This window comes from Xiphophorus couchianus, chromosome 20 (assembly GCF_001444195.1).
Source record: "Xiphophorus couchianus chromosome 20, X_couchianus-1.0, whole genome shotgun sequence".
Lineage (NCBI taxonomy): Eukaryota > Metazoa > Chordata > Actinopteri > Cyprinodontiformes > Poeciliidae > Xiphophorus > Xiphophorus couchianus.
The window spans coordinates 20,161,622-20,185,599 of record NC_040247.1 but is presented as its reverse complement, the minus strand read 5'-3'; the positions used below and the strand labels follow the sequence as shown (position 1 = coordinate 20,185,599).

The 23,978-nt window shown below is 40.3% G+C and overlaps 2 protein-coding genes across 6 annotated transcripts in view; both read left to right on the top strand.

The window, feature by feature from the left end:
* rassf5 (Ras association domain family member 5) overlaps positions 1-3,740 on the top strand; it is a 34,639-nt gene extending 30,899 nt beyond the window's left edge. For all 3 annotated transcript variants that reach the window (XM_028002499.1, XM_028002500.1, XM_028002501.1), the window contains 3 exons: positions 831-1,122; positions 1,209-1,324; positions 1,766-3,740. In XM_028002499.1, the coding sequence (XP_027858300.1) occupies positions 831-1,122; positions 1,209-1,324; positions 1,766-1,909 (552 nt within the window). In that variant the 3' untranslated portion in view covers positions 1,910-3,740. The remainder of the gene's footprint in view (positions 1-830; positions 1,123-1,208; positions 1,325-1,765) is intronic.
* Positions 3,741-7,762: 4,022 nt separating this feature from the next.
* dyrk3 (dual specificity tyrosine phosphorylation regulated kinase 3) lies at positions 7,763-22,358 on the top strand. Of its 3 annotated transcripts, none has more exons than XM_028002631.1 (6): positions 7,763-8,618; positions 11,246-11,355; positions 16,079-16,281; positions 16,363-16,657; positions 17,522-17,938; positions 18,934-22,358. In XM_028002631.1, the coding sequence occupies exons 1-6, from the start codon at positions 8,576-8,578 to the stop codon at positions 19,663-19,665; spliced, it is 1,800 nt and encodes a 599-aa protein (XP_027858432.1). In that variant the 5' UTR covers positions 7,763-8,575; the 3' UTR covers positions 19,666-22,358. The 3 variants fall into 3 exon arrangements, with proteins under 3 accessions (XP_027858432.1, XP_027858433.1, XP_027858434.1); XM_028002632.1 differs by lacking the exon at positions 7,763-8,618 and adding an exon at positions 8,627-8,761; XM_028002633.1 differs by lacking the exons at positions 7,763-8,618; positions 11,246-11,355 and adding an exon at positions 12,936-13,055.
* Positions 22,359-23,978: the final 1,620 nt, after the last annotated feature.

The window sequence follows — 23,978 nt, the reverse complement described above, 5'->3', positions numbered from 1 at the left end:
AACACAATTTCCATTAAGGTTTTGGGAGATTATATGTGGGCCAGTACTTGTTGAAATGATTTTGTTGGCTTCTCTGCAACCTCCCTGACCAATTTATGCTTCATGTTTTTCATACATTTTGTATAAATGTCCAGTTTTTTAAAGATCCCTGTTGTCTTAAATTTTCTCCAATTATTGCCCACTGTTGTGATAAACCTTTGCTAAAGCTTATCACCTCTTTGCCTTAGCTAAAGAATTCAAACAAACAAATGTCAGTAATGGTCTAGTCAGCTCAACTTTATGGTTAATCAGTTTTATAATATCTGATGGCAGATGTGAATGTGATAAGACTGAATGTGGAACCTTAATCCAATATTGCTTTTACAACATAAAGGCGTAAGTGACACATGTTTATATGACGTTTAATTCCATGCTTTAGAAAATGCTGTCCTCGGATAAGTGTGTGTTTTTTGCTTTGAATTTTGCTAAATGTATTTTATAATATGCTAGGAAAAAATTTGGATTGATTTATTATGCTCTCAATGTTTATGTCACAAAATCAAAAGCATTTTTTCAGGAGTCTGTGCACTTTTGAAAGCCACCGTATGCAGATATGGACACAATTCTGTCACATGGGATTTCATTAAAACTCATATTTTTTTCTCCCTTTAAGTAAAATGTAATCAAAATTAAATGTTGGATTTTTTTAAATGTTCTTACTGTGAAAGAAAGTTTTGTTGCTCATGATTGTAAATTTTTTATACTCGTTCAGTCTTTATTTCCTGCTAAAGAAGATATTTTAGTTCTGAACTCTCTCCCCTTTGTTGCCATCTTTCCGTTATGCGCTTCAGGCTGCAGACGGGTCTTTCACCGGCTTCATCAAGGTCCACCTGCGGCTCAGTCGGCCGGTCACGGTGGAGGGCAACCAGGGGCGCACCTCGTCAGAAGACCAGGATGGAGAGCAGGAGGAGCGTACAGAAAAGCGGACGTCCTTCTACTTACCATGCGACTGTGTGAAGCAGATCCACATCGGCTCTCTGACCACCACCAGCGAGGTGATACAGGGCCTGCTGAAGAAGTTCAAGGTGCTGGACGATCCCCGCAAGTTTGCATTGTACAGGCAGACGCACAGAGACGGACAGGGTGAGGAACAGACCTCCCACATTTTATTTAATGCATAATATGCCCAACAAATCCCTGATGTTTTTGTCATTATTGTTCCGGTACAGACTTGTTCCAGAAGCTCCCTCTGTCTGAACATCCTCTTGTCCTGAGGTTGATAGCAGGACCAGATCCTGAGCAGCTCACCTTTGTCCTAAAGGAAAACGAGACTGGAGAGGTTGAGGTGAGGGAGCCTTGAAACACGTACAATCGTGCAAATATAATGCTTTCCAAGAGTAGAACTTCCTCTTTTTCACATTTTGTTACATTACAACCAAAATTAGTTGAAGTATTTTATTAAGTATTTTATTGTGTGACAGACTGACGCAAAGTAGTGCAATAGTTTAGAAAATTCTGAAAAGCACGGTTTGGTCTATCATTTAATAAGATCCTAATTAAGCACATTGAGATTGAGATTCTTGTAAAACGTAGAAATGGACTACGAACACATTTACAAAGCTGCGTACATGTGCATTATCTTTTCATGCAGAGTTACTTGGCAAGTAAACGGGAAAGGGTTACAAGGCAGAGTTTTATAAATTCAAAGTAAAAACAACAGTCTGAATTAAAAAGAGGCTGTAAGAGAGACTCATGTCCTTCTTTGATTTCACTCTTCATTTCACAGTGGCACGCGTTCTCTGTCCCCGAGCTTCAAAACTTCTTGGTCATCCTGGAGAAAGAGGAGGCGGAGCGCGTGCGAGCTGTGCAGCAAAAGTACACCATTTACCGACAGAAGCTGCAGCAGGCCCTTCAACAGCACAGCCCTTGACCTCTGACCCCATCCCCTGATGTCTCCGACCCGGGGATGCACGGACCTTTAGGACACCATGTGATCTGAGTCCAGAGAGCGGAGCCTGAGCTGAACTTACCTTCGGACTCCTCGTTGACAAACGTTCAGACACAGACAAGAGACACACTGATGCATATACTTTCTCAGGTCGTACGCAGGCTCCCTTACACAATCCCACCATCCACAACAGGATCCGGACAACAGTTGTTTACCCTGCCAAGGAAGATCTGGAACTGCAACCTTCTTCTTGAGATCTCATTTATGACTGATGTGAATCAGCAATGGTTTTTTTTAGACTTTTCCCTTCTCTTCTGCTACTACAACAACTACTGCTGCTGCTGCTACTGCAAGTGTTACTTATGCATGAGTCTCTCAGCTCATCTGCCCTGCACATAGGATTAGGATTAAAACAGAAGGCATGATTACTTTTAGCTGCCTCGAGCTGGAGCTGAAGGACAATCACATGGTGTGTTTGTTTTTCTTAAACATGACATGTCTGCTGTCATCTGATGTAATTATAGTTTTTTTTATTTTATTTCTGGATTTGCCGATTTGATCAGGAAGCAGAGTGCTTGATTTGCTTTCAGTTCACTGAACAGAAAGCAGAATTAGATCCATTCGACCTCTTTTACTGTCCACCCCAGCAGCATGATGCTGCCGCCACCACCATGTTCTTAGTAAGTGTTTACGTATATTAACCCATACATGAAATGATCTGAAAGTAAGAAAGATGCTTGTCGTTTTTCTCCTCTAATTCACTCAGTCCCAACATGTCCACTGATGCCAGATGTGGTTAGTTTTTTCTTTTTCTTTTTTTTTTTGCTGCCTAAATCCACAACTCAGAACCCTGGAGTGATGATGAGAGTCAGCTCTTATGCCTTTAGTTGCAAGCAAACTCTTGTTGTTTGGGGGTTGTTTTTGAATGAGAGAGGACATTTTTACCAACTGACTTTTACAAAGAGGATTTCAATTGAATTGGAGGTGGTGGATTAAAAAAAACAAAAGAAAAAAATCAGCTTCCTGTTTTGCACGTCTTGATCCAGGCCACAACTCTGAGGCTGGGCATGCATTTTAGTTTATTTTCTTACCCCTAAAAGGGAACAAAAATATGTAAAACAAATAATAATGGCTATGATATGTTTGGAATGCATATGAATTGTGTAGACACTGGAAAAAAGAGTGGAAAGATTTTACATTGTTGCTGATATGATATTTTTTTTTTTTACATCATTTCCACTGGTGTGTGTGCGCATGGTCATCCTGCGTTGAGAGGATCCATTAAACATTCTTATGTTTATTATAATCCTCAGATAAGTGAGGCCTGCTGTCCATGAGCAGGCCTAGTATGTGTACTTTCCTGTAAAACCCAAACCTGTGTGTTCCCACCCGAGCTGTTCCTGCTGGCAGTGCCTTTTGTCCCATGTGTTCTCTGGTTTAACGTGGGTTTCAGCACACATTCAGGTGCCTGATTGAGTTACAAGTGTGGATCCTTCTGCTTGTCTGCGATTTTCAGGAATGATTTTGGTTTTTATTTGTATTTTTTTCCCTTTAATCCCCATTTTCAGAATGCTCCTCTTTTCCCTCAGTGAATCCCATGTGGGAGTGTGTGTGCATGTTTGAGTATGTGTGTGTGTGTGTGTGTGTGTGCGTTTTATTTATTTCATGGTTCACAAGCATCCATGTGAAATTATGTAAAGGGTGTTGCTTTATTTTTGCAATTTATTTAGTTTTACTTGTACAACTGTGTATAAATATGACTAGACCTGTACAGAAATTTAAATGAAATAAAAGCGTAACCTCTTTATTGAAATGTGTTTGTTTAAACAGTTGTTTTGCTTCACATTCACATAAAGTTGCATACAAAAATTCCTAATTAGGTGTTAGTATGTTTATTTTGGTCAGTGACACAGCTGTGCACCATCTAGTGGATCCCTGGTATGAACACAATGTGTAGTTTGGTCATGAACCTCAGAAAGTGCTGATCTGCCAGTGTCATGAGTTCCTTCTGAAAAGCCCACCTGCACTACTTTCAAACCACCAGCAGGTGGCGAGACCTCATCTAAACCACAAGCACCATCTGTACATGCAGCATGTAAGCTACACCTGTTTGTCCTACTTTGTGTTTTCTTTTTAGCTGCTTACAGAAAACCCTATAGCAGCAGTGCCACCTTACAATGCACTAAGTTTTCCAAATTACTGCTATGATGTCAAAAACTGATGTGGCTCTCCGCCCAGGGTGGCGTGGCTTTTGTAGGAAGAGCTGATGGGGGGGAGGGGATGGTTGCAGCATCTCAGTGTTGTGCATGCTGTAAGAACTGTAGGAAGATATGTCTGTACGCTTCAGAGATGGCCAGTTATGCAGAAGTTAGTGCTTGAACTTTCAAGCCGGCTCTAAATTAAAGACGTTTTTTGCTTCCTGCGTCTGATTATCTATGGTTCTATAAAAATACAAACTAAGCCTGTTCTGCACTGAAGATGGATTCTGTGAACCTAACTTAAGATCATGAAACTTTTATTCTATTTGTGAACAAAAGAGACTTTTATGAGCATGAAAAGCACAACAGACACGCAACTTATTCATAAAGTTATGTTTGTAAAGACAGGTCAATATTTTTTTAAATCTTAATGTTTCTGATAACTTACGTAATAAAACGTAATACTTAACTTTTTTGCAGACTGGTATGACAGACTATGGCCTTGATCAAAGCAACATAACCGATTGACTTCTTGCTGGAAGGTTGGATTTGTTTAAATCAAGTAACCACTTTTTCTGACAGTAGGATGAGCAGATTATGAAAAATTCCCTTGGATCTTTCCTTTGAATCTTTTTAGATTTTTACACAAAACATCCCCCTGTTAGATATACACCCGAATGGTAAATGTCCTGTGATAAATGACTTCAAAACCTACAAAGGTATGAAGTGGAGACTGGGTGAAATAACCAGCACCTCAACATTTCCCATTTCTTGTGTTCATGATAAAACAAAACATTATTTAATTGCACTGCATGTTTTTATGTAGAAGTGATTTACAAATTCCAAGTCAGAAAAATAAATAGAAATAAAATTCAGAGATTGAAATATAAAAGTTATTCACCAATCCTCACTGTAAAATCCAAAATGGCTGTAACGTGTTTAACATTAGTGATAACAATCGTGATTAATAGTTTAATATTGAACCTGAGTTAAATAATCTGAATTAGCTAAAATGCTACATCAGAAGTCCCTGTTCCTAGTGTTTCAACTGCTCATCATTTTGATTATGTGGGTTATTTGCGCTACATTAACGTTTATTTACCTGGTATTTAATTTTCAATAGGCTAAAACAAAATTTTCTCTAAATATTACCGACGGCAGCCTGAGCCCCAGTCTTGGTGCTTGTATCATAGCGACAGTTTGGTTTTTTAGGGTTGGGTTAGTTGAACTCTGTTTTCACTGTCCTTTTAGAATATGGTGTTAAAGCAATAAACTAACAGGTGTCAGTGTCTGTCACGGGATTTATGACCAAATACAGCCAGAAACCCCCACAAGGACCTATGGGTAGCTCTGCACCAGGCCCTATGTTTTGCTGCAGCTGTAAATTCAGCAGTTGGGGTTAAATACGCTGCCTGGCCACACTCTTACATGCCCAACCTACTTTAGAGGAAAGTGTGAAAAGCGTTTCAGTTTATAGGCATTGTCACATACACAGCCTAAGAATAATCAATATGGTGTTTAAGGGTTGGCTGTTGGCCAGAAGCTAACTAAATCTGTGTCAGCATGCATATTTATGGAAGCAAATATAGACAGGGCCCTCTTCTCACCTCTGAGAAAGAGCTATGATTAGCTTTACCCTCTGTAGCCGCCATGTATCACTTTCTGAATTTAGCCCCGGTCCCCTTCTCATGCCAGCCCGGTCTTACTCCGTCTGTCCTATTCGCTGCCTCCAACTATTTGTGTCTCAGTATGGATCTTCATGACCTCTCAAGTTTCAGTTCGCAGTTTTCCTCATAGGGTATTTGGAGTGAATGACCATTAGCAAAGCGTGGCCCGAACAAGTTCTGCAAAAAACATATGCTTTAAATATTTAACAACATAAATGCTGCTTTTCTTTACTCTTTGTTCTGACAAACAGAAAAGGCTGAGCTGGTTTTGCAGAACAAAAAAAATTGTTTTTTTAAATGTGTCTAATTTTTCTTAACAATTGTTGCTCATAGCATTTAAAATATTGCTTGAGATCTTAAATGGATAGATAATGATTTCTTTAAATTAAATCTTGATAAATAGCTGTCGGAAATCAATATCTTCCCTGTATTAGGCAATCACCTTGGCATCTTGATTTACTATTGATTTAGATTAGTTGATCCCAGTGGCTCAAGCTAACTAAGAAAGAAGACTTCTTATATTATATTATAAAGCAGATAGAACATGACAAAAAGTGATTTAGAAATCTTTATGTTACTGTGATGTTTGCCTTGTTTGGTTATTTTTCACACATACTGAGAGTGGAACATGTAAAGCAATTCTGATTAGACACTTCCTTTCTATTCTTAAGTGATCTAAGAGAGTGTACAATTCTGTAATGCATAAATTGCTGTAATATTTAAGATTTCTACATAAGTTTACTTTTATATTAGAAATACACCATGAACAAGTATGGTACAAGTTTCCCACAGGAACATAATTGATAACTCCAACTAGTTATCCGTATCTGGTTAAATAATGGCAAACACGACAAGGGCTTAAGGATAAGTGAAATAGTGTATAGATAAACTGCTGATGTTATTTTAAATTGGAATTTTTAGAAGGTGGAAGTCCACTTTGGGCAGCCTGCTCTTGGACTAGCTGTTAGCTTCAGACACAGACCAACTAATCTTAATTTTTCCTGAATGAATATACCAAAACTGCAACTAAGATGTAAACTGATTTATATTGTTTTTTTAAACTCACTTGAAAAACCCTGAATTATCCATTTTAATCTCTCTTTCAGATTTTTCATTTGCCAATGAAGAGAAAAGAGAATTGCTGTAGGTTTTTACAAATTCAGACTATAAGAAAACAAGTGACATCTTGAAGAAAATTCTTTCATAAGTTGGTTGTCATGAGCATATTAGTCACAATCTTCTGATTTGCAACTACCGTTACACTGCATACACAGGTCTGTCGCAATAAACAATGAATCAGTTAATCTCTTGGTAATTTCCACTCAGATTATTACTACATTTTTGAAGGGAGATTTTATTTACAGAGACTTCATCATCCATTTTATTTATGGTTTCAGTTGTGTGTGGGTTTTATTTCCATTTTACTTATTGTTTTCTTCTTGTGTTTTTAATATATATATATATATATATATATATATATATATATATATATATATATATATATATATATATATATATATATATATCTTCCAGTTCCAGTGTTAAGTGTTATAAACAAAATCAAAGTTTATTGGTCTTTTAGAGAGCGAAATTGCTTTAATATGCCATGATACATTACTTCAAAACGGTCTTAAAACAATATTATTATCATTTATCGCAATACCTTTTAGGGCAATTATTGTCCAACAAAATGTGTTATTATGACAAGCCGATGGATACACATTGCCAAACAAAACCCTAACCCACCATCACTAATTGTGCAGATGACTATCCCAGTTTTTGCTTGAGGTATTTAAGTGCTTCAAAGATATACGGTGCAGTTGAATTTTGTGATAACATGGAATCGACAAGGTTCATCTGCAGCGCACGAGTGACCGCTAGGGGGCGCCCTTTCCGCGTCCTTTCAGCCTTCCTAGCTAAGCGCCGCCCTGCTCCCTCCCTCAGTTTCCCTGCTGTCTCTAGGCTCACTGAAGACGCCCTTAGCAACAGCACACAGCTCAGAATAAGATACTCTCGCCACGCTCCAGAGAGATTTAACAGCACAGACTTCGGCTGAAGCTTTACGCGAAGAGGACTCTCCGCTTGTTTCCTGTTGCGGACATGGAGCTTACGTGCGGCTCTTGCTCGCCCGATCATCTGGCTAGCTTCCGCTGAGGAAGAGTGAAGCAGCTCCGAGCTGTCCCGAAACAGGACGAATCTCTGGGGGGCTCAGCGAGTGACAGCATCGCTGTTTGCTAACTACCGAGTCAGCTAACCGGGACGGGAATGGTGCTCTGGACAGACCCATTGTCCTGTCAGAGAAAGGCGAGGGGTACGAGGGCCAAGACAGCCAGCTGTGATATTCGGACTCAAGCTGTTTTCAACGGAGGGAGCGGCTTCGGTCCGGACGGGTGTTTTTGTGGCTGCTTTGAGAGCTAGCTGGGCTGGCTAGCTGCGGGTAACGACCCCCACTGCCTGTTGAAGTCTTTCCAGACTGCAGGCGAGGCTAATGTTAGCCAGAAGTATAAATACAGCAATCTGTGGTTTTAATAAAGCCGGGAATCACTGTTAAATCCCGAATAAAGAGAAAGAGTAAACCCCCACAAAGAAAAACAAAAACAACCCTCAAATTTAAGCTAAAACTAAAGCGGGGAGTGTTTCAAACACACAAAAAGACTTTTAAACAAAGTTTTTAGATGCTATTAGCTGAGTTTGCTAGGTGAAAACGGCGTGGACGCTTTTCTTTTTTTTTTTATCAGTTTTTTTGTCTCTTTGGATGCTGGGATCACGTTTTAATAGCAAATATGATGATAATAAGCAGAAAACCAGAAGCCCCGATAGCAACAGGTAACCACAACAGTTCTTTCTGTCGTTTGCTTTTGTTTGTTTTTGAAAACGTTAATTTTGGTCGCTTCATGTACGAGTTTCCATCTTTTTTGGGGTTGTCAACGAAACATCCTCCACCAAAAGCGACTTTAATTATGAGCTTGGTTAGTTTTCCTTCTTTCAAATGTTTTTTCTGTGTTGTGATGCGGGCTGTAAACGTGCTTATCAATTTTAAGACCTCTGTATGTTGTTGGAAGATAGTCCAGGAAGTACTGCGTTGTTTTTACATCTGTCCTGTAAGCCCTTGTTCTGTTTATAGTCGCATTTTTAGCTTTATTTGGAATTTGATCGAGCCATTTCACGATAGTTATTATTTTAGTGTGTTGACTGCAGATTTATTTTTATGTGTACCAGGAAATAGACGGTTTATTCTGTCTATAGAGGCACTGTTCAGAGTTACCAGGAAGCAAAAAATCTGACTTTACACCACTTACAGCCCCACGTACACGTTTTATGATAAATTAACTGCTGTGTTTGTTTACTTGACTCTTGTCGCTACCTTTTGATTTCTACGAATGCTTTACAGATGTATTGATTTATATTCTTCACGTTTTTTAAAGTTAAATCTGCACCAGTTGATGATTTATGAACTTTAAGATTTTAAGGAAAAGGCCAAGAGGCAAATGGTTTGATGTTTAAATCCAAATTAACTAGTATTTCTTTTCCTTTTGCATTTAAAATGACTAATGGTAGCATTTACCACATTAATTTCTCCTGTAGGAGTTCTTGTCCTTTGGGGAAACAAATCAAGCTCAAGAAGTGATAGCATACAGAATATCAGTTATAGTTAGCTTATATAGAGGTCCAAATTATGTTTTTAAAAATCTCAACCTAAGAAAGAAGTTTTCTTTTTATACCTATTCTAATTTCTCATTTTATTGCGTTTGATAGACTCAAATGCGGCAGAAAACATCTGGAAATTTGGATCAGTGTGAACAGGGCTTGAGATTTCCAAAAGGTGAACAGTAGTTCCCAATCCAGCCTGGGCCATGACAGACAGGGACTGAAAGCTCACAAGGATAAAATTGATTAAACGTCCTTGAGACAAGTGTGAACTGAGGTCCTGAGGCAGAGAGCTTGTTCTTTTGACCTGAAAATGTTGAAATGACCAAAACTTCAGAAATACAAAATGACAAAGTTAAATTAGTGGCACCTACTAGTCATGTTATGTTCTTGTTGCCTGAATAGCTAGTGAGGACGCTCAGTTTAGAGAACTTTTTTGGTTTCTATAAATGTACCTTTTTTAAATGGCTTCCTACAACTCTTTTGCTTCTTGGCCAAGTGTCTTTACTCCATAACAACTCTCACACCGAAGCATGTCGTTAGGTTACCACGTAGTATTTTGGTAATACTACCAAAATACTACCAAAATAGTATTACCAGTTTCTGGAGCAACTCAAAGATATTTCCATTATTGGATGGATTTTTGGTCGGACAAAAAACAATTTCTTTGCAAAGGCTTGTGTGCGCGAGTAAGTCGGGTCATCTACAGAAGTTGCCGATTGCCTGCTGAGTAATTAGGAGTTTGCAGAAGTCTAATGGAGCCCACGCTTGCCTAATATTTTGTGTGCGTGGCTTTAATGCGGCTGGTTGCTGTGCTGTGCAGGTTTAATGCGTCTGTATCCAAGCAGCAGGCCTAATCTGTTCAGAAGCCGGTCTGTTGACGGAGTTGCACGAGGGACGTGGGCCCTCTGACGCATCTGCATATGATTACGACATTCTCAAGGCCCAGTCGGTTAGAAGATCAAACGGGCCAAAACTGAAAGCTTTTGTCCAAGCTCGGGGTTGTAGTTTCAAATTTACACAGATTTTCCTCTCGCCTTTCTTCTGCTGAACCAACGGCAAGTGTAGGAGGTTAGATGACTGTTGGCATAAACAGCCGGTGGATGGTGGCTTGCCATTTCAGTAACTGCCTTCCCAAACCCTCTTCTCGTCGCCTTGTCCTCCCGCCTGTATGATCTCGGGTTACTCTAGGTGTCTGGCTCGAGGCCACAGAGGTGAGCACGAAACTCAGCACTTATTGAATGGCAAGCCCACGCATCCATTCATTTATCTATCTAGAACTTCCAAGCACACCTGGTGTGGGCCTTAAAAGATTTGGCCGAATGGGCAGATGGACAGATGGAAAGATGCTGTCGTCACTGAGGCATCTGTTACCCCCATTAGGCCAATAATACCACTTGCAGCGCTTGCGATCTGGGACCCTAAGCCTTATCTAAGCTGTTCAGGTCAGAGCCCTGGGCTCGGATACAATGTATGGCACACAATAGATACAATGGTGTACCTGCTAATAATGGCCTTTTCACTGTAAACATGGGCTGGGATCTTGTAGAAGGCAGTGTTCACTCCACAGGAGGAAGGAGCCCTGCTGAGGTTAGCTGGAGGGATTTGTCAAGTCCTTTGTTTTAGTGATAAGGTAGTTTTTTTTTTTTTTGAGTTGTCCAGAAGACTTATGAGCTAATCAATGGGACTTTGCCTGTGTAGAGTACGATTATTACCTCTTATCAAATCTTTATCCTGGAGTGTTGCAGATGTTAAGGGGCCGCTGCCGTCGCACTGATTTGTTTGGTCACTTTTGTCCACCGCAGCGCGCCATGGTGACGGCCTGTACGACTCCTACATGAGAACAGACCACATTCTGAAAGACGAAGCAGACGCAAACAGCCCTTCTGGACTGCCCCCGATGCCCAAGCACACAGTGAGTAGTGCACAGAAAAACACAAAGAGCTCGGAGCTAGTTAAAGCTCGTTTCCTGTGCCGAGGCTCTCTGTCTTGAGACATCCTGTTCCTCAGAGAGACATCCCCTACAGTCTGCCCTGTTTCTGTTCGTCTTTGTGCTGCTCCTCCCTCTTCCCCCTGTTTTTTCTGTGTCGATTAGGGAAGCTTATCTCGTGCCTTCTCTCCAGTATTTTTACCGCAGTCAGTTTTATGCCCCTCAATGAGGAAGCTGTGATCATGTGAGTAACATTGATTAGCCTCCTGGAGGCAAATGAAAATGATTAATGCGCAGGATCTCTGTGTCACAGTGAAACATGCAAAGTGAATGTCCCCCAGAGATCCAGCAGCAGTTATTTATTTTGTCAGTTTAATAGTGCAGGGAAGGCAGATACACGCTGTGTACAGAGCAAAACTATGCATGCCCCTTGAACTCTTTCGCTGTTTGTCGCAATACAGCAACAAACACATTTCTTGGGGGGGAGTTTTAATGTGATGGAACAAACACAAACTTGCATATTTGTGAAGTGCATTTTTATTTATACCCTTTTACTCACCACTGCAGTGGAAGCAGTAACTTTCAGAAGTTATACAATTGGTAAATAGAGGCAATCAATGTGTATTTTCACACAGAACTGTGAAAGTATGCAGTACAACTTCAAAACTACCAAGATATGACTGTCTACTTAAATTGACAGGTCACAATATGGCAAAATTAATCAGAGAAGCAGCTAAGAAGCCTTTGGTAGCTCTGGAGGAGCTGCAGAGATCCACAGCTCAGGTAGGGGATTCTGTTGACAGCACAACTATTGGACATAAACTCAAATCTTGTCAGAATAGAAACAGTGGCAAGGGAAAAGTCATTATTTAAAGAAAGTCATAAAAAATCCTAAGAAATTGGCATTTGTAATTTTACAAAAATGTCTTTATCGTGTTAACTCACTGAGCCTGAATGGGTGGCTCTATAACACAAATCCCAATAAAATAAATTAAAGTTTGCTAAATTAAGGTTTGCAGGTTGTAGTGGGAATAAATAAAAATTAAGAATATATTCTTTCTCTGGTTCTTGAAACAGTTTTCCCTCACTCTTTGTTAAAGGAAAATTTCCACAACAAGGTTTAATGTCGCAAAATGAGAGAGTTCCAGGGAGATAACTAGTCTTACCAGAATCTGACTACTAGTTAATCTCCTCATCTGCTGGTGCCGATTGCGTGACTGTGGAACCAGTTTCCCTCTGATTTATTCTGCAGCTTCTACACGTGTTAATGCACATTATAGAATACAATCTATCCGATTCTGTAAGACGACCTAAAACATATACTGTCTCTGTTCCCCTCTCTAAATATCCCCGTCAGCAGAAAATGCATGCTCTGTTTTCCACATTCCAGCAAAAAAAGGCTGGTTTGATACATTGTAAAGATTTATTGGACTTGAAAATGTGACCCACAAACCAAATCACCGATCAACATCCTCCCTCCCTCTCCTGTTATGCTCGTGTATGCCCGCCGTCGGTGAGCTCTCTCAGAGGTTAGGCCTAGTTTTCTATTTTTCTTCCTTTAGTGTTTTGTTTTTTGTTTTTTTTTCCAGCAGCGCTCGCAGAGGTACCGTCCTCTGCTCAGTGTGACTGACAGGAGCTCGTCCCAGTTCGAAAGCGCTCAGAGAGAAGCTCTATCCACTGTTAAAGTAATGGAAAATTATGGAATTGGATTTGATGGAAAATGCTGAACTTTCCCTGCTTTCGCAAACATTTAATGACTTTGTAAGCAGATTCTATTAGTTTAAGGGGAAAATTGAACAAATTATCTGTTCAATTTATCGCTGTAATTGGTGATAAACATTAATTATTCCAAAAATACTTATGGCTTTTACAGACAAAATAAATGTATCACAAACTGATATAAACAAACCGGATTTTCCTGAGTGTTCCTAAGACTGAAATAGAGCTGAGCGAGATGCCGAAGAAAGCCGTTGACTGATGTGTAAAACTTGCAAGTAATGACGTCTCATTTTCTGGATTCTTTTAATTTCTTTGGCTCAGCTGTTTGTTTAATCTCAAACATTTAAAATTAAGCAAAAATATTCATAATTATGCAACACAAGACAGATTAGGTTCACGTTTTCTCCCTGAATTAACAGGATGTTTCGAAAAACGGTGAAAGTCTTGAAATGTGAATTTGGAAGAGTACTCTGTTCTGAATGGAAAACGTGGATCCAGTTTAAAGCTGATTGTGACCAAAGTTTGCTGTGTTTTTAGGTGCTACATAAGACGGAAACCTGCGTGTGCTCAGGAGCAAAATGAAAGCGCCCTTAGGTGTTTCTGACAGCTCAGTGATAAGCTCTTCTCCATCTGTTGGAGAGTGCAGATTTGCACACAACTCGCATTACCCTCAATAGTACCTGCGTTAGAAATCTGCTTCCTGTTTCCATTTTTGTCCGCACATCAAAACGATTTATGTTGTTTATAACACCCACGGCCCGGTCAGCTGGTAATCCATTATACTGCAGCACGTGGATGAACCCTTCGATTATTTTATTTTTTTATAAGAGCGTGCACGTGTTTGCCTGAGCATAAAAAAAGAAAAAAAAAAAAGCAAAGGGGGCGCGATCAATGACATTCACTGTGACTGCAGAACAGCTGCGTGAGACACTGCTTCAGCAGAAAGGCTCGTAATAAGTTCAGACTATACAGCTACATGTATGGAAACCAAGCCTGCATACCTCGTCTATTTTAGGGACTCAAACTTACAACATAAACACTCTCCTGACTGAGTCCTCTTTCAAGGGAACATGTCGGCACCCACTTTTAAATCACAACTCCTCGTTCTGTTGTCTCTGTAAATTAGCATGGTTTCAGGCATTTCAGCGTCGAGGAAAGACCGTTTCCTCCTCCCAAAAAACCACTTGGCGATTAGAAGAGGAACTTTTCAAATTTGAAAGAAAAGTCAGCCCGACTCTCTTTTTTGTCTATATAGCTAAACTGCTTCTATAGTTTGGGAGCGTAATCTGACTTTAATGACTATTATTTCCTCTGTGCTCCATAATCTTGCGGAGGGTTTTTCCGCTGGTGAGAAAGAAGAAGGTCAGACAGCGTGGAAGAAGGAATTCCTGGCGTTGCCAGAAGGAAATGCTTTACTGGAAAGACTCAAGATCTCTTTTTAGACTTTATAGCCCTACTCTTCCTTTGAACAACCACAGATGTCTCACTTTACAAGTCTATGAGTATGCAGTGTGATATTTTGATCTATATACACATGCGATCTCTATTGTTGTTGACAGAATCTTGTCTTTGTCCTAACACAGAGACAGTCGACGCTGGAGGTCTTAGTCTAACAGAAACATTATGATTACCTCAAGGAGCTAAATACTGAACTTTATAAGTTACATGTGGCTGTGGTGCTTTGAGGTTGCTTACAGTGTTTGACTACATTGCATAAAAGTCTTCAAACCCTCTTTGTGACATCTGGTAAGGTTACAGCCAAAAACCTCCATGTGAATGACCGACAAAGTTGCATGTGGTTAAATTCATCCACCCTCAATCTTTCGCCCTTACATGAAATATAGTGCCACAAAAATTACTTAATTGGCAAATGAAGGAGGCTGAACACACTATCCCAACATTGACAAATGAGGTGGCAGCATCATGCTGTGAGGATACTTTTCTTCAGTATGGATAGAGGGAAGCTGCTCAGAAATGGATAGAAACAAAAACAGAGCAACCCTGGAGGAACGTCTACTCAGACATACATTTAAATGTATTAGATTACAGAATATTCATGTGTCGTGATGGCCTAGTGTGGGTGGGCGTTTGTCATGTAGTTTATTATTTATAAATGTCTTATAATGATGCATTTTTTTATTTATCGTCATGATAAGTTCCAGTAAATGATGCTTAAAACTTTCAAAACTGCCAATAAATATCAATAAAGTTGAAGAAATTATGAAATGCAGTTACGACTTGCAGTTTATTGATACAAATTACACTTCTTTATGCGACTGGTGTCCCAAAAGAAGCTTGTTACAAATGGGAATGTTTTTGAAGAGCAGCATTTGAGTTTGTGGGGCTAAAATAGCTGTGACACACAGCCATCTAGTTACCTGAAAAGGGTTCAATAAATAGTTTGCGTCACTTTTATCATTATCACAGTAGTGCTGCAGACTATTATGATAAAACCTCAAGTCCATATCACCCAACCCTGTGGCCGAGTCAAAGTCAAGACTTCAGAATTAATGGCATGGCTTTGCTATTGTTTAAGAAGAATGTAAGCTGATAGAGAAAAGCAGCAAGGCATGCGTAGCTGTCATCAAAGAAAAATGTTCGTTCCACAAAGTTGTTGCTTTGCCACATTCACCATCTACGTAATACTTTCTGTTCATCCACAATTTAAAATCCCCCCAAACACATTTAAGTTCCTTGTTTCCCATGAAAAGGCTAAAGGGGTATAAATATTTCTACAAGTTAGCTGTAAATGTCAAAAACTCGTAAACACAGAGATTCACATCTTTTGTTCACTTTTGAATTTGCTTTTGGTCGCATTAAAACAAATACATCACCCTCTACTTATCACATAAATTATAATTCAACATTTAGGGTATGTTTGTGTTATTTTGGTTCCTTTTCAAATGAAAGAAAATCAGAGATGTTTGTTGTTGTTTTCTTTCCAGCCCTTTTGCATTTATTAACATGTAAATGTTTTTTTTGCTTACAGGTTGTCGGTAACAAGGTTGTAATGAGGGATCAAATGAGTGTGCGAGGTGGCCAGCTGAAGGTCAAGTACCTGTATGAAGACTCAACCAATAACCGGAAAATCAACGCTATAACCACAGCTGTCATTCAGAACACTGGGAGCACTGGGCAGACGCCCTCCAAAACCACCGTCTCCAGCCTGTCCAAGGAACACAGCGCGGACAGGTGAGGAAAATACACTCCAGTTATAAAATGCACCCTCGAAGCAAGCTCAGCGTTTTTACCTGCCGCGTTTATTTGCCTCAGCTCTGACTCCAGTAAGGGCTCCAGTGAAACGTCTGGCTCACAAGGAGCTGGAAACGGCAGCAAACTCTGCAACACCCTCAATCCCGAGCAGGCTCTGAGACTCTACCGGTCCCAGCTGACCACCCTGGAGCACACAGAGATCCAGACATACCCAGATATCTACTTCGTGGGACCCAACGCGAGGAAAAGGCCCGTCGTTCCCGGTGGAAACAACAACTGTGGCTACGACGACGAGCAGGGTGGCTACATCCATGTTCCTCATGACCACCTGGCGTATCGATATGAGTTCCTGAAGGTATCTTAAATGAACGTTTTTGGGTCCAAGACCGCATTGCGCACTTGAATTTTGGTTTAAAATAAAAACACTAACTGGTGCACACTAATCCTAAGATTAGCAGCTTCCCTTCAGCATTAGTCACATCTACAAAATTTGATCTCGTCTCATGCTTGGATGACTCTGTACTTGTTAGACCACGCCCATTTTCGCCTGGAGTTTCCCTAGCTTCATTACAAATAAGGCAAATGATGTCACTTCTTATATGGCTGCAAGTCAGAAAACGGCACCATTTATTTCTTTTGGTGATACAAACTATTAACAGTACAAGTTAGAGAGTGGTTAGGGTGCTAAACAGTTCTTAGACCAGAGGTGGATAGATCACTACTTCAGCATATTTTTACTCAAGTAAACTGAAAAGTAACCATCCAAGAAATTACTCAATTAACAGTAAAAAAGTATCTGGTAAAAATGCTGAGTAACTTATCAGACATTCAGTCATTCAAAATTTTAAAATTACATAAAAAATCTAAAGTTGTGTGAAAATGTAGTTATTTTAAAGACCAATTGACAATAATTCATATAAATAACATAATTACAAAATTTAAAAAATAATTTCTTTCAATAAAACACTAATTAAACTGCAGGTCTGTTTTTGTGTCTGGTGCTTTAAAATTATTATTTTTTTTAGTTAAAACAAGCTTGTTCTTTCTCCAGTGAAGTTACTCACAGTGAGTTGAGTATCCAGACATTTTATTCAAGTAAAAATAGCACTACACTACAGTGTAGTAGAAATACTCCTAACAGTACATTTTTTTCTCTTTCCCAAAGGTTACTCAAGTAAATGTAACTAATCACTACCCAACTCTTCCTCTTCCTCCTCAGATCATCGGTAAGGGTAGCTTTGGACAAGTGGCTAAAGTCTACGACCACAAGCTGCAGCAGCACCTGGCTCTCAAAATGGTGCGCAACGAGAAGCGCTTCCACCGGCAAGCGCAGGAGGAGATCCGCATCCTGGAGCACCTGCGCAAGCAGGACCGCAACGGCGCCATGAACGTGGTGCACATGCTGGAGAACTTTACCTTCCGCAACCACATCTGCATGACCTTCGAGCTGCTCAGCATGAACCTGTACGAGCTCATCAAGCGCAACAAGTTCCAAGGCTTCAGCTTGCCCCTGGTCAGGAAGTTTGCGCACTCCATCCTGCAGTGTCTCGAGGCGCTGAACCGGCACAGGATCATCCACTGTGACCTGAAGCCTGAGAACATCCTGCTCAAACAGCAGGGCCGCAGCGGCATCAAGGTAGCACTCCTGACAACGTCACACTGATATGATTTTTGATTATTGTTTATTCAGTGAGTCATTAAATAATTTGTTATGCACTCTCCAAAACACTGCAACAATTTGAATAACTTGTTGCAGACAGAAACACAAGACTTATTCTTGTCCTACACATCTATCTAATGCTTTCTTTCTTATCATCCATGATTTCATCAGTCTATAATTTAATTAAAATGACAGCAAAAGACATTCTTTTTTATCTTTGTTTTTTATTTACCTTGATTTTTTTGGTGTAAATTTATAAGCCTGTCGCAAATCATATTTGGATTCATGTAAGAAATCTTTGCAACCCAGCTGGCAGTAAACACAATTTTTCTCTAAAAACATTTTCCTCTCATTTGTATTATTCTATAATAAAATAAATCATAAAATTTCATGATAACAGACTTAAGAAATAAAGTTGAAGTACGTAACATTTATTAAAGGTTTTTACATATTTGTTAAAACTGTCTCAGTATCATTACAGTTTGTTATGAAACAGATCATCTGTGAAAAGATTGAACTTACTGAAATGCACTGTTCTGGCCAAAAACAACCAATCAGAGCCAGGAGGAGTGTCTTAGTGCTGTCAGTCAAGCTTGTGTACGTGCTGCTCAGTGTGCTTATGGCAGAGAAACAACTTACTGTTATCCACCATCATCAGTGGCTCTGCTCTAGCTTTAGCATTAACAGCAGGCTCTGCTATCAGGAAGAAGCTGTAGTGTAGCTTGGAGAAAGAGAAGAGGCGGGAGGAGGCGTGGAGCAGTGTGCATACATGCACATGATTGACAGCGCTGAGACACTCCCCCTGGTTCTGAGATGTCTCATATTGTATTGTCACAACATGGTGACAGTTTCAAGAAATACTTTTAAAAAAAAGAAAGTATTTTTGTACTGCAGCTTTAAGACTTTTTACAGCTTTTCCCAACCTGATGCTGACTCCTACATTTTTTGTCCTCCCCCTTTGTCTCTGCTAGGTGATTGACTTTGGCTCCAGCTGCTTTGAGCACCAGCGAGTCTACACCTATATTCAGTCCCGCTTCTACCGGGCTCCGGAGGTGATCCTCGGCTCGCGCTACGGCCTTCCCATCGACATGTGGAGCTTCGGCTGCATCCTGGCCGAGCTGCTGACGGGCTACCCGCTGTTTCCCGGGGAGGACGAGGGTGACCAGCTGGCCTGCGTCATGGAGCTGCTCGGCATGCCCCCACAAAAGATCCTGGAGCAGGCCAAGAGAGCGAAGAACTTCATCAATTCCAAGGGTCAGCCTCGCTACTGCGGGGTCAGCACCCTTCCGACCGGTGCCACCGTGCTAACAGGGGCGCGCTCGCGCCGCGGCAAGATGAGAGGCCCGCCGGGCAGCAAGGATTGGAGCGTCGCGCTCAAAGGCTGCGAGGATCCCACCTTTACTGACTTCTTAAAGAAGTGTTTGGACTGGGACCCCTCTTCCCGCCTCACGCCTAGCCAGGCCCTTAGACACCCCTGGCTGTACCGCCGGCTTCCCAAGCCCCTCCCCGGGACAGAGAAGAGCCAAGGGGCGCCTGTGAAACGGCTCCCCGAGCACCACAGCACCTCTTTCCCCTCCATCATGACGAAGGGCGGACAGGGCCTAGGCACAACGGCTCCCGGTAACAAACTCAAGAGCAACATAATTGGAGATTCAGGGGAGACCATCCCTCTTCGCACAGTCCTACCTAAACTTGTCTCCTAATAAAAAAAAAAAGTGAGAATCCTCTGATCTCCGCTCGTTCCACCGACTCCTCAGGAGGAGTCCCACACGAAGGACGTGGTTTTAAAACTTGTTTGGTTGTTCTTCTATTTGTTTTTTCTACTGAGGTGTCGACACCCAGTTTCTGGTTTTAATATTAGCAAAACAAAGAAAGAGAAATCATGACAACAAACGAACAAAAAAATAATAATACTATCACATAGAGGTTTTTATACAGAGGATTTCCTTTAATGGCTGTGAATTTTTCAGTTTACAGCCTGTTGATTTTTAGATGATGCTTTTTGGGGAAAAAAGAAATCTTCCTTGTGAGTGGACAGCTTTTTATTTGTTAAAGAGAAGATGTTTTTAAACCTCTGCTTGATCTCTTATGAGTGTTGTAGCAAAAACGCACTCGAGCACACCTGCACTGTCACTTGGCTCACTTCACACAGGACACCGCCATTTTGAATTCTCTCTTTACACGTGCAAAACTTGAAAAGGGCTATAGAGATTACTCCTAACAGGTTAGAGCTAGCTGGGCAGGAGGTGCATGCTAGGCCAACGGAAGTTGATGGGAAAGAGAAATGTGACACAAATGTGAATTTATGCTCACGACGATTTTAAAGAGGCAAAACAGGACTGGCTTTATTTGTGGAGAACAATTACAAATTGCAGTTCCTTGTAAAATATTCACACTGCCTTGACATTTTTTCACATTTTGTCATATTGCAACCTCCAAACCTTCAAGCTGGGGATGTTTTTAGCACAGCGGGTTCCTCCCTGACTTGTCTGGTTTGGTCCTTGGTCTTCATGATGCTGTTTGTTCAGTGACGCTCTCTGGAAAACTTCTTTTGAAGTCACAGAACAGACGCATTTCTCGGATTTTTAATGCAAAATAATGGAAACCCAGTCAAAATGATCAAACAACCCGACTGCATCCTTCAAAAGATTTTTTCGAGAGTCTTCAATAATCAATTAGTGTTCCGACACCGTAATGCTGCCACTACCATGTTTTACAGCATTAATAAACAGGAACGGGGGCAATAGGACAACTCCAACTGTGTCGCCATCACAATCTGTGCTGTGCTGGTTTACCAAGGCAAACATTCTGCATAACCTTGTCAATATAGTGAGGGCAATTGTGGTGCAGATAAATAAACTTGGGGCAAATTTTAAGAATTTTTGAGAATTTGTGTTACTTTAATAAATTGGGTTTCCATTATTCTTCACTGGCCTGTAAAGTGAAGCGTTCCCACACCATGATGCTTCCACTACCTTCTTTCACCGTAGAGGTGGTGGGTTAGATTTACTCCAGCAAGCCAATTTATCCATTAGATGATTTCTGAACGTGATTGACTGTATTGGATGCAATGGGCTTTATTTATTGGGCTGAATCCAAATGCAAGCTACAATTCAGATTTTTTTGTGTTGAAGACCATGTACCATTTTGAGTTTGTGGTTGTAACGTGTCAAAGTGTTAAAAAAAATGTTCAAAACATATGAATAGTTTTCCAAGGCACCTTTCTTCCTGCATTTCCTTTTGCCTTAAGGACACCAGCCTGCTGTTCGACGTTGATGTGTGTGTGCTTTAGCCGCGAGGAGTTACAGTGGGAAACATCGAGGGGAAGGGCAAGGGGTAACCTATTTACAGCTTCTCCTAGTTTCACCACACTGGTGGGGGAAAAAAAAGAAAAAACAAAGAGGAGAGGGTGGAAAGGACAGTAGCACCACTCGCCGTCACGAAGGCGTCACCGTCATACTCGGCACTTTGCAACTGGTTTTACGAGAGGCCGCCTCGCATCACCTGGTAAATATATAGAGAGAGAACCAGGGTAGTGCACACAAAAGCATGCAGGGCGGTTGTTATGAAACACGCGCTCCGTCTTGTGATAGGCCGCTGTAATTGTTGGTGGGAGATATTGTGAGGTAGCATGAAGAGCAAAATATTTTAAAATGAGCCCAGATGTAAAAGATGGCGATAAAAGTAGGATTACTATGGTACTGAAGATCGATGTGTTTCTCAGGGAGACATGCTTGATGCATCCTTTTCATTCACTGTACTCCTCACTCAGTCATTCACCGCGGCAGCAGCTGAACAACGCATGCAGATCTGTCCGCAGAGAGCGAGAGACTTCATTTCTGATTTTTTTTCTTTTTTCCAAACGGGAGGGCGGGTTGTGTGCATGCGCTTCAATCTGACCTAGATTCATCCCCCTCTCTTCACCCACCAACTATCTCCTCTCTTCTCTGTCTGGTGTAGAGCGGGGAACCTCTCTGACGCACAGATAGTGAAACGTGGTGCTGTCCGAACACTGAAACCCGCCAGGTGCATGTTGATTATGGACCACACCGTTTAAAGACTCTCAGCCCTCGTTTTCTAAGCGACTCTGTCAGGGATTTGTACTACTCCTCCGTTTTTTATATATATATATAGAGAAGTGGTTTCTAATTGCTTTTCACATGAGATTATCAAGAAGATGTAAAACCTGAAAGTGGAGAAAGAGAAAGTTGGGCACTGACATGTTGTGCTAGAGGTGTGCGGGTTAGTCGGCCGGGTGTTTGGTGTTCAGGATGAAATCACAACCTGTTATCAAGACGGAGCGACTGACATGAAAAAGAGAAATGTACAGTAACCAAATGAAGTTGTGATAGTTTCTTTTTCTACAAAAAATAATAAAACTTACTGTTAAGTGAAATTTGCTGCTCTCTGTTTTTATTTTTTTGTTGTTTTGTTTGTTTTTTCTTTTGCAAATCTCATCACATTAATTAGATTATGGTTCAGAAGTTTTAAGCACAATCATTATTGGCATTAATTAGTTTGGGGCTTGTAGTGAAGCATTTGACTTTTTTGTCATTATGGAGGGACGAGACAACAAACATCCATCCATTCTTAATGAGATCGGGTCAAAAAGTGGCCGGCGAGTTCTGGGTCTCCTCTCAGCTGGACATGCCTGGAAAACCTTCAACTTAATTCATTTAAAAAGATAAAATTTATTCGAGATTTTCAAACACAGTATACAGTAACTATAGACCAAACATATGGATATACACTGTTTATAATAGTTGTTGCACGTTGCAAAGAACAAACTTACATTTTCACCTCTTTTCTCATAGAATTAGTATTCTCCATTTAAGCCGTTTTTTCTGCACTGACTTGTTGAAAAGGGTAAAGATTTCAATCATTCCTGAATGATATTAGTTCGTTTAATCCATTCTGAAACCAGTCTGGATGTGTGTTTGGGCTCCATGCTCTGCTGGATTACTAAACTGAAGTAAAGTTGGTTAGGATGTTCAAAAACAACAGAGGAAGCAATGATCAAGTCAATAAACTACATTATGTTAGACCACCAGTGAAGTGTATATGGACATGGAATGACATAGTGCTGGTCCAAAACCAACAACCTCAAGCTTCACTGACATTTGCAGCTGCCCATGTGGACGAGCCAAATGCCCTGTGGAGAAATGTATTTTGGTCAAATTTTAGCTATTTGACCACAATCAGAATGGCACTATATTAGGAAAACATGTTTTATGCGATGAAATTTCAAAGTGGCTTTTTATAAATGAATAAATACTTAATAGTGGTAATGTTTATCCTGTCTTATTTGAGCGTCACCTCATTACTTCCTTGGAAAGATTGAATCTATTATACTTATTTAATAAGTACAAATATTAATACAGTGTACCGAGGTTTCTGCGGTAACAATAAATTTGGTAGATATTGACCCACAATTATAGATACCACTTTACAATAAGACTCCCTTTAGAGCTCTGGAAAAAATTAAGAGACCACTTAAAATGATCCGTTTCTCTGATTTTACTCTTCATATGTTTACGTAAAATGAACATTGTTCTTTTAATTTATGATCGACTGACAACATGTCTCCAAAATTCTAAGCAAAAATTTTGTATTTATTTGCAGAAAATGAGGAATGCATATTTTTTAGCAAAAAAAAAAGCTACAAAAAAACCTCTATTTAGCATATTATTCACACAAAAGATATGTTTACAAATACTTATTGTTCTTACAAGGTGGTCTGAAATGTTTAGTATAACAACTCTAGATAAAATGTAGAGGTGAACAGACTTGGCTCACTTGGCAAGCAGCTGGTTGATGCTGTCTCCTTCTCACCCTTTATTAATGCATAATAAACTGTTAGTAATGATTTATAAATTGTTAATAACATATCTATAAACTACACATTAATGTGTGTTTGGGAAGACAAGTCAACATTAAGCTACTGGAGTTCCATGACAGGAAACCAGTTTAAATGAGCTCTACCTATTCCAGTAAGAGGGGTCTAATATCTGCCAGA

What these genes read in the sequence shown, in the direction of transcription:
- dyrk3 (XM_028002631.1), top strand. Translation starts at nt 8,576, where the DNA reads ATGATGATAATAAGCAGAAAACCAGAAGCCCCGATAGCAACAG. An exon ending in AGAAGCCCCGATAGCAACAG is followed by an intron (nt 8,619 to 11,245) that starts GTAACCACAACA and finishes TGTCCACCGCAG; the next exon opens with CGCGCCATGGTGACGGCCTG. An exon ending in AAGGAACACAGCGCGGACAG is followed by an intron (nt 16,282 to 16,362) that starts GTGAGGAAAATA and finishes TATTTGCCTCAG; the next exon opens with CTCTGACTCCAGTAAGGGCT.